Source organism: Triplophysa rosa, linkage group LG17 (assembly GCF_024868665.1).
Source record: "Triplophysa rosa linkage group LG17, Trosa_1v2, whole genome shotgun sequence".
Classification (NCBI taxonomy): domain Eukaryota; kingdom Metazoa; phylum Chordata; class Actinopteri; order Cypriniformes; family Nemacheilidae; genus Triplophysa; species Triplophysa rosa.
In genome coordinates, this window is record NC_079906.1 from 7,973,780 (window position 1) to 7,984,285 (window position 10,506).

Below are 10,506 nucleotides of genomic sequence, written 5' to 3' on the forward strand. Positions count from 1 at the left end.
TATTACAAGCAAACTTATCTGTGTATATATTGACATTAAAGTATTGTTAAATACTATTGTTTAGTATTATGAAATAACACTTTAAAGTATACTCTCAGTAAAATGTATTTCCCTTTCTGTCGGTCTCTCGAATGAAATTTGCATGCCGGACTCCGCCCCCGGATATCCGGGTATAAAAGGGAGATGGCGTGCTGCATTCATTCACCTTTTGTTCTTCGGAGCCTTCACACATGATCGACTTCGAGACTACAAACTCTACGCCGAATTACTGCTGGAATCTTACAACGTTATGCAGCGGATTGTCCCTTCCTGCGGCGACTTCCCCTGGGCGTCTCGGCAGTGCCAGAAGTGTTCAAGTTTTTTCTCTAAAAGAGCAAATTTCTCCAGCGTGGCATGTCCCACTGTTCTCGTGGGTGCAACACACTCATCGAGGAGGGGGACGGACATGATGTCTGCTTCTAGCATGCTGGAGCAGACATTGTGGATACGTCCTGCCCGCACTGCGGGCGGTTGACGATTCAGACATTGCGTTCACGGGTGGCTGTGTTCCCATGGGACTCAGCCACCACCTCGTCTGCTCCCCATTACGTGACGGCAGGACTACGGCCGCGAGGGTAAGCAGCGAGGGTGATATGAGGATTACTGTGAGCGTTAATCCGCCAGCCACTGGCTCACGGACCGTTCACACCTCGTCTCGCTCATCTGACCGTTCCCCAGGAGACGGTCCTACCGTCTTGTTCCTCAACCACGTATTCGGACACGGTGCGTGATGATGATGAGATGTCCCTTGCAGCATCGGGGGGTGACGTACTGCCATCCGACTCCGACGATTCCTCGGAGCTCCCTCCCTCGGGGGGTCGAGCCCAGGAAGAAGCGGACGTCGAAATGTCAGCCATGCTTTCCCGGGCCGCCGTGAGCGTTGGGTTGCAGTGCCCGCACTGCCTCTCCCGGCACTCGCGGCTGGATACATGGTGCCTCGGGTTTGAGCACGGCTCCAAGCCGCGCCCGTCCCCAGTGCCGTGTTTACCGGAAGTGCATGAGGAACTTAGTGAGACCTGGAACACCCCCTTTTCGGCACGTCCACGTCAAACAAGTTCTGTCACCCTCTCTTCCCTCGAGGGTGAGGCAGCTAGAGGATACGTTGATGTCCTCCAGGTGGAGTGTGCCGCCGCGGTGCACTCGTGCCGCAGGCGGCAGCCACCTGGGGGGCTCGACCTAGACTCCTGTCCAAAGCATGTAGGGTTTCGGCATCTCTGGTGTCGAGAGCTTACATTGCTGCGGGCCAAGCTGCCTCCTCTCGCCACACTATGGCCATCCTGCCAGGCCAAGGTGTTGAGAGAGCTCCACGAGGGTAAGACCGACCCAGCGCTTACGCAGGAACTCTGCGCCGCCACTGACCTCGCTCTACGGGCGACCAAGGTGACCGCGCAGGCCCTGGGTCAGGTGATGTCCACACTTGTGGTCCATGAGAGACACCTCTGGCTGAACCTTGCACAGATGAGTAACGCCGAGAAGGTCCGCTTTCTCGATGCACCCATCTCGCAAGGGGGGGATGTTTGGTGATACTGTCGAGCAGCAGTTTTCGACAGTAACGAAGCAGACAGAGGCAATCAAGCATATCCTCTCCTGCCGCGACTCGGCCACCCTCGGCCGTTGAGTCCCGTGCACCGTCTGCTTCCCAGCAGCCCTGGTCCTCTTCGACGCCCTCCGGCTCCGGCATCCCCCACTCAGGCGGCCCCCCCGGAAGAGACATCGAAGAGGAGACCATCACCCTGTCAGCAGCCGCGGCGAAAGCGAAGCGGCCCTAACGGGAAGACCCCAGGGAGATCGAGTTTACCACCGGGCCCGACCCCAGCCACTCCATCGCTGGTGGGTCGGATAGGGACGGTTCCTGCCCCGTCTCACCATCTGCTGGTCTCAGTCAGAGCTAGGGCTGTAGTCAAGTCTTCATTGTCGAGTCCAAGACAAGTCCAAGACCAGGACTAGTCGAGACCGAGTCAAGTCCGAGTCCAAAGAGGTTCGAGTCCAAGTCAAGACCGAGTCCAATTGAGACAGTCAAGACAGAGACAGAAAAAAATCATGACTACAAGACCACATACTTAACTATTGATAATTTATGTGATGCAAGAGACAGCATATCTTCTATTCTAAGATAATCATTTTCATTATTGTTTGTAATGATCAAAAAGCAGATACAATTTTATTTTTACTATATAGGTATAGCACTAAAGTCACAAAGCCGAAGTGTAACTGTTTATTACTTCTTTAAGGAACTTTTTTTATCAGCCCTCCTAACAGCAAGGTTGTGCAGCAATGAATACTTTTGTGCGTGTGTGCGTGCGTGCGTGTGCGCGCCTGCCTTTGCACGTGCGTGTTCGATAGAGGAGCCGCTAGAAAGAGCAGAGGCTCCACGGCTCGTTTATAAGCACATCGGTGCCCATCCTTAAATAACATGTTCATCACAATTACAATAAAAATATGATCATTCTTATCTTTAAGCCCTACTTTCCAAACTTTCTAAAATACTCAAATGCAATAATAACTCTGAAACATGGCATTAACTTACCTCTCTTTGTGATGCCTTTGCAGGTGTTTTACGAAATTGGATGTTGTCCCACATGTTTCGGGGAAAGTTTTGGTGCAAAAAGTTTCCTTTTAAGCGCACTGTCGATTAATTTATTATGGTTTGTAAAACCAATCTGTATTATGCCGCTGCTCACTGACATCGTGCCTGATGAATGATTGATGCTGGTTCGCGCCACGGACGAATCATTCATTCGAACCGGTTCTTTCTTTTTAGTGAACCGGTCGAACCAGTTCAGCTGAATCGTTCCCGTTTAGCGTCTCCCGTAAACACTTAATATTATCCACAAATTAATTCAGTTATTCACTTTCTGGCGTGCATGACAGTCCCGCGGACTTGAACTAATATACCGGAGTTATTTAATTACAATAACAGCACACACTGAACTGAACTGCTGTGTGAAAAGAGAACTTATGAGCACGCGCAGCTCTCGTTCTAGAGTTGAGAGTCGGCAACAGTTTTCGGATCATTAGTTTTCAGATCACAAGAATATTGCTCTATCAATGTTTTGTTTTGCTGGTCCGGTCGGACAGCACAATTGCCATGGCGTATATCAGCGACAGGGTGGCATTCGCTCACGGCAGTTAACACGACTCGCCCGACGCCTCCTCCTGTGGAGTCAGCAGGTGATCAGCTCCCTGCGAGCCACAGATATCCCAGGCGACCTGAACCAGACAGCCGACGTGCTCTCTCGTCAGTCGACGCCTCGCGGAGAGTGGCGACTCCATCCACGTGCAGCAGTCTGGCTCATATGGGAGCAGTTTGGCCAGGCGCAGGTGGACCTGTTGCCTCCCCGGACTCCTCCAATTGCCCGTTTTGGTACTCCCTGACTGAGGGACCCCTCGGCACGGATGCCCTAGCGCACAGCTGGCCGCAGGGCAAGCGGAAGTACGCCTTCCCCCCAGTGAGCCTCATTGCACAGGTCTTGTGCAAGGTCAGGGAAGAGGAGCATCAAGTGGTACTAGTTGCGCCCTTTTGGGCCAACCGGACTTGGTTCTCGGAGCTAATGCTCTTGACAACAACTCCCCCCTGGTTGATCCCCCTGACCCAGGGGAAGGGCATATTACGGCATCCCAGGCAGACCCCTGGAACTTCCATGTCTGGACGGGACAAGGAGATCCTGAGTGGCCTACCCACTGCGATGGTTGAGCCATCACTCAGGCTAGGGCCCCGGCCACTAGGTGGCTATACGCCCATAAGTGGCGCCTCTTCTTGTCATGGTGCTCTTCTCGAAGAGAAGACCCGCGGAGTTGCTCGATCGGGAACGTGCTGTCCTTTCCCCACACTGGAAGTGTATGTAGCCGCCACTGCCGCTCATCACGACCCAGTTTCTGGAAAGCCTCTGGGACAGCACGACATGATCATTAGGTTCCTAAGGGGCGCGAGGAGGCTAACGCCTCGTCTGCGCTCAGTACCCTCTTGCGACCTCGGAAATGCCGCTCTTTCTCACTTCTCGATAAAGACGGCTCTCCTGATGGCGCTTAGCATTTCCGGGCCCGGTCCTCTCTCCTCGGCAGTCCTGCCGCTCGTCCTCTTATGCTCCCGAGCTCCCCCGTGAGGCATGCGGGACCGGTGCGCGTACAGCTGATACTCATTATCACTCACGCCACCGGCCCCTCCTTCCTGCCCACGGCTCTCGTCCCGCCTTCCTCGCTACAGACTTACTTTAGGGGAAGGACAATATCAAAACCATTTCTGACATCTGAAGTTTTTTTTGTGATGAGAGGCTCTTTGGCCATTGTGTGGTTCAACCCAATTCACATTCTGACTTTTTTATTTCCAATGACCGGGATATGATGTGCGTGACAGAGACCTGGATCGGTGTCCGTGAGTTGAGTATCTTCACAGAAGTTCTGCCATCGAACTGTACCTAATTTAACTCTCCACGGCTTACAGGTCGAGGAGGTGGAATGGTAATAATTATTAAAGAACAATTAAATTGTCGGAGTTTGTTATCTTACTCTTACTCCAGCTTTGAACCCAGTACTTTTGAACTAAGTCTGGATTATCCGGTGTTGTGCAGTGTTGTTTACCCACCCAAATATAATAAGGACTTTATTGATGATTTTGATGATTTTTTGGCTGGAATTATGCCTAATTATGATCGTGTCTTAATTGTTGAGGATTTTAATATCCATGTGTGCTGTCCTACCAAGCCGTTGGCTAAAGCTTTTTTACATCTTGTGGACTCATTTAACTTAACTCATTTTGTGGCAAGCCACACACATAAGGGCCGACACATACTAGATTTGGTTCTATCGTATGGTATACCTGTTGGTAATATTGAAGTTTGTGATGCCACTTTTTCTGATCACTTGCCTGTTTTATTTGAGGTATATATATATAGTACGTGTGATACCAACAGGACGGTTTCAACTCATCGTCGTCGGACGACTAACCGTTTAACTGCTCAGTTGTTTTCTGATGTCTTTAATGGCATCGATGATGAATAAACATTGTCCTCGTATGGTCTTAACACTAATGATTTAACTGCATTGTTCTGTACAACCTGCCATAGTATTTTGGATACTGTGGCACCTCTCAGAGCTGTTAGAAAAAAAACCTAGAGCTCAACTGTGACTGAATGCTAACACTCAAGCTGTAAAGCTTGAGTGCAGACGGGCGGAACGACGCTGGAAGAAGGATAAATTGCTTTTAATATTTTAAAGGAGATTTTGTCTAAATACCAAAAAATTGTTAGATCGGAAAAATCAAAATATCTCTCTAATGTTATTATTAATAACTCTCACAAGCCAGCAGTGCTGTTTAATACTATCAATGCTGTGGTGAATACTCCCCAAACTACTAGCTTAGAGCCTTCCGTTGAAGAATTTTTACACTTTTTTATTGATAAGATTGCGGCTGTTAGAGCTAATATCACTGTTCCATCTGTGTTATTATCCATTTCCACTGAGTGCTCGGCTGTTTTTAACCAGTTTGAGCTGGTGTCTCTGACCTCGTTGAGAGAGATTATTGCTTAAATGAGATCATACTCAGGTGGCTTGGACATTGTTCCTCCTTGTTTTTTAAAAGAATCTTTTGCAACCATTCGGCCAAAAATTCTTGAAATTATTAATAGCAAATTGGCTTCTGGAGTTGTACCAAAGTCTTTTAAACATGCAGTGGTGGAACCAGTGATCAAAAAATCGAATCTGGATGCAACGGTTCTTGCCAATTTCAGGACCATCTCGAAACTTCCATTTCTTTCCAAACTTTTGGAGAAGGTTGTGGTTGGACAGGCCCAGACACTTGCTGTCTTTAACTCTAGTCTTAAAACTTATTTTTACAGTTTGGCATTTGACACTATGTGAGAGCTGCTTCCATGTATTGATTTATTGTTTTTTCTATTGACTGGTTTTATCATATATTCTCTTTTGCATGTACAGCACTTTGTTAAACACGTGGTGTTTTTTAAAAAGTGCTTTATAAATAAACTTTGACTTTGACATTCAAATTTACACTTATAGCTTCAGATTCATTACCAAACGCACCTTTTCTGCACCCTTCTGTTTTAAAACACAAAGTTTGACCAGCCTGGTAGACCAGCTAGATTGACTTAACTAACCCAGAACCACAAAAGCTTGATTTCAGACGTATAGTAGACTCTTACATTTTTGAAGCCCCTGTACAGGGACTGCAACTCCTTCTTGGTAAATTTGGTCTGAGCCTGCAGCTGTTCCAGACCCTCAGGCTGGTGTCGCACCGTGGACAGCTCAAGGTCACTGTCACTGCTGTCTGTCGGAGAGAAAGAGGAAAAGAGAGGAGGAAGAAAAAGAAGCAAAGCAGAGAGGGAGAGAATGGAGAGTTGGGAAGGGAGATTATGGGATGCAGGACGGGATGGGGTGAGAGAGCATTGAAAAGAGGAAGAAGCGTGGAGAGAGAGAGAAAAGAAAGGAAGTGAAAGCAAGAGAGTTAGCATAAGTGGAAATGGAAACCAGGCAGAAGGGGATAAAGAGAGAGAGGTGGTTTGGTTTGATAGACAGGGAACACTTTCTTTAACAATGTGATTGATTGCTGATAAAATGTATATAGGATTTTCATGTCCAGTATTTTCAAATCACTTTTTAGGGCCTGTCATTCCGATTCACACATGTGATCACACATTTTTATTCTGTATATGTGGGCCTTTAGTTCCCCTTCAGTCAGTCTCTTGACGTTGTGTTGAGAGACAGACTAGGGTTTGATCTTGAGAACCTATCATCTCCGAGAGGAATTTTAAAACGCCAATAGGCTTGGCGAATGGCACACGCACGCCAGTCCCCGCCCTGTGCATAATGGTATAAAAGGAAGATGGCGGTGGTCATTCATTCATCCTTTGTTCTTCGGAACCTGCATGGCACATGATTGTCAAGCATTATCTCTTCGAGACTCTTCATACTGCTGGACTTACAACGCAGAGCAGCGGACTTCTCCCTCCTGAGAGCGGACTTCCCCTGGGCGTCTCGGCAGCGAGCTACAGATCTAAAAGAGCAAATTTCTCACAGTTGCAAGCATGTCTCGCAGCTGTGTCCTTGGGTGTGACAGACTCACCCCTGAGTCAGACGGGCACAACACCTGCGTCACATGCTTGGGGGTCAAGCATGCTGAGGCAGGGTTTGTCGATCCGGCATGTTCTGTCTCTGAGCACATGGCGATTAAGGTGTTGCGGTCACGGCTGGCTACATTCTTTGTGAGTGCTGCCGCCACCCCCTCTGCTTCCCAAGCGAGTTCGACTGCTGCTTCGGCGAGGTCGACCGCTTCGGCGAGCAGCGGGGGTGAATTTGGGGTTCCTATGGATGTCGCTCCATCAGCTTCGGCTTCGCGGACCACCCATACCCCAGCACGCTCACCTGGCTCGTCCTCAATCGGCGGCAGTAGACCGTCCCATAGCGGGTAGACTCCACAGAGATATGAGGACTAACTCTCTGTTTTTGCATCGGACAGCTACATCCTGGCATCAGATGCGGAAGACCTCTCTGAGCTCCCGCCCCCGGGCGGTCGAGCTCAAGATGAGGCCGACGCTGAGATGTCAGCCATGCTTGTCCGAGCAGAGCGTTACACCACCCTCCCCGAAATGCTTGCGGATGAATTCGTGGTTTCTGGGGTCAGAGCGTGGTCAAAAGCCACGCACCACCCTGGTGCCATTTTTCCCGGAGGTGCATGAGGAGCTCACTAGCGGGCTCGGTGGTTGTTACTTCCCTGGATGGCGGGGCGACCAAAGGCTATATCGACATCCCCCAGGTGGAGAGTGCAGTCGCAGTGCACCTGTGCTCGCAGACAGCTGCCACCTGGAGGGGTCGACCTAGACCTCCGTCCAAAGCTTGTAAGCTTTCGACTCGTGTCGAATGCTTACAATGCTGCTGGACAGGCCGCTTCCACCCTCCACACTATGGCAATCCTTCAGTGGCAGCTCCTCCGGTTCCAGGGCCCTCCCAGATGACGGCTCACCCGAGACGCAGACCCCCGCGGAGGAAGGCATCTGCCCCCCGTCAGAAGGTCGCTAAGAGGACCTCTAAGCAGCCCTGACGGGAAGAACCCAGGGAAACTAACATCGGGCCCAACCCCGGCCATTACATCGCCCTTATCAGGGCCCGGCACCCACATTCTCACAAAAGGAGAGTTTTTCCCTGGATTTCCTTCCTCCACAGCACCCTCGACTCGACGGTGTCTTGGACGGACCAAGCTGCCAGCCGCAACCTCCACCGGACGAGGTGACCGCTCTGTCAGTCACCGAACCAGCCTCCCATGGCACGGTGAAGCAGCTCTGGTTCCACTGTCACAGTTCTTGGGCGCTTGGCAAGAGTGGACCATCCCGTCACGCTGGCTAGAGAGGACGATCCGTCTCGGTTATGCGATCCAGTTCGCCAGGCGCCCGCCCAAGTTTCAGGCCATTCTCCACACCTCAGTTCGAGGGGAGAATGCTCCCGTGCTTCGGGACGAGGTTGCCGCCCTTCTGGCGAAAGGTGCGATCGAACCCGTCCTTCTAACTGAGATGTCTTCCGGGTTTTACAGCCCGTACTTCATAGTGCCCAAAAAAGGTGGGGGACTGCGCCCCATTCTGGATCTGTGCCTCCTGAACAAGCACCTACACAAGCTGCCAGAAGCTGCCAGGTGATGCAGAAGCGCATTTTGGGCTCAGTTCATCACCAAGATTGGTTCGTGGCAATCGACCTGAAGGACACGTACTATCACGTCTCCATCCTCCCTCGACACCAACTGTTCCTGCGGTTTGAGTTCGAGGGAAGAGCGTATCAGTGCCATTCGGTCTGGCTCTGTCTCCTCAGGTTTTTACCAAACTCGTAGAGGCCTCCCTAGCGCCCTTCAGGGAGAAAGGCGTGCGGATACTCAACTATCTCGATGACTGGCTTATCTTGGCACACTCACGAGATGTGCTGTGTACGCACAGGGACCTCGTGCTCCGGCACCTAGACCGTCTGGGCCTACAGGTCAACCGAGAAAAGAGCAAGCTCTCCCCAGCGCAGAGCTCCTCTTATCTCGGTGTGGAACTAGACTCTGTCCGTATGTCAGCGCGTCTCACAAACGAGCGTGCGCAGTTGGTGCTGAACTGTCTGAAATTTGTCAGGTGGACTCCAGCGGTTCCGCTGAAACATTTTCAGTGGCTCCTGGGGCACATGACATCCTCGACAGGGCTAATCCCTCTCGGGTTGATGCACATGCGGCCGCTTCAGCACCGGCTTCAGAGTCGTGTTCCCTGGACGGCGTGGCACACCGGCACCAGGCACATTACGGTAACGCCTCAGTGTCTTCGCACCCTCAACCCCTGGTCAGATCTGGCCTTTCTCCGAGCGGGGGTTCCGCTCGGGCAGGTTTTGGGCGTGTCGTGGTCATGACAGACGCCTCCCTGCAGGGGTGGGGTGCCGTGTGCAACGGGCACGCAGTATCGGGGCAGTGGATGGTACCCCGACTGCGGTGGCACATCAACTGCCTAGAGTTGCTGGCTGTCCTTTTGGCACTGAGGAGGCTCCGGCCCCTCGTGCAGGACAAACATGTGCTGGTCCGGTCGTGCTGGTTCCCTCTATCAGGGAACGGAAGTTACAGTCATAACCGAGACGTTTTTAAGTGAGGCTGAAGTCCTTGTTGATTGACACAAAACCTTTAGCACTATCATCTATAGTACTACAAATGCTATTATTATTAGAATTATCCATTTTTAAACCAAAATTAATGGCATTTTTTACATAATGTAATCCAAAATTACAAGAACAACAGTAACTGGATGAAATTATTTTAACAAATAATTAAAAATGTGTTTAGCTCTCAGCTATTGCAGTCATCAATCACATGATAAAGAAAGAACTCTATCAAAAGAACAAAGACAGATACAGAAGAGAAAACTAAACTAGACAGGTGCTTTTACTCACCGTCTTTGCACAAACAATCAAACAAACAAACAGAAAGTGAAACAAGAAGGACAGAGAGGGTTGGAGACAGTGAGAAGAAGAAAAAAGAGAAATTAGTCAAGTCAAAATGTGCTGAATTACAAAAAAAATTAAAAAGAATGATGGTTAGTGAAACAATGACGGTATGAGATACATGTCAAATACTTCTGTGAAGCCTAGGTGAAAGGAAATATAGTATTGTATAAAGACATTTCACAAAACCCTATTATAGATTTGTAAAATCACTCAATGGAAAATATTACGGATTAAATACAACATATTTATATTACCCTGCTGTCGACCATAGAAAATATTTGGACTCAAACCTTAGTTTATGAAAATGAACTTTTTGTCTGTTTATTTTGTTTGGTCTACATAATATTATGGTAAAAACCTTTTGCGGCAATTGAGAGTGTCTATGGCATTAGATCATATTTTTAATTAGATCATATTTTACAATATTTCTTTAAGATTAAGTATATGTCAAACAACTGTAAAATCTTAAAAAATATATAAACATATATATATATATATATATATATA

The 10,506-nt window shown here is 49.2% G+C and overlaps 1 protein-coding gene across 4 annotated transcripts in view; it reads right to left on the bottom strand.

Moving 5' to 3' along the window:
* kcnip3a (Kv channel interacting protein 3a, calsenilin) overlaps positions 1-10,506 on the bottom strand; it is a 62,305-nt gene that overhangs the window by 10,560 nt on the left and 41,239 nt on the right. For 3 of the 4 annotated variants that reach the window (XM_057356673.1, XM_057356675.1, XM_057356674.1), the window contains one exon: positions 6,195-6,319. In XM_057356673.1, the coding sequence (XP_057212656.1) occupies positions 6,195-6,319 (125 nt within the window). Of the gene's footprint in view, positions 1-6,194; positions 9,949-10,506 lie in introns of all 4 variants that reach the window. The other variant, XM_057356672.1, reaches the window with a different exon arrangement.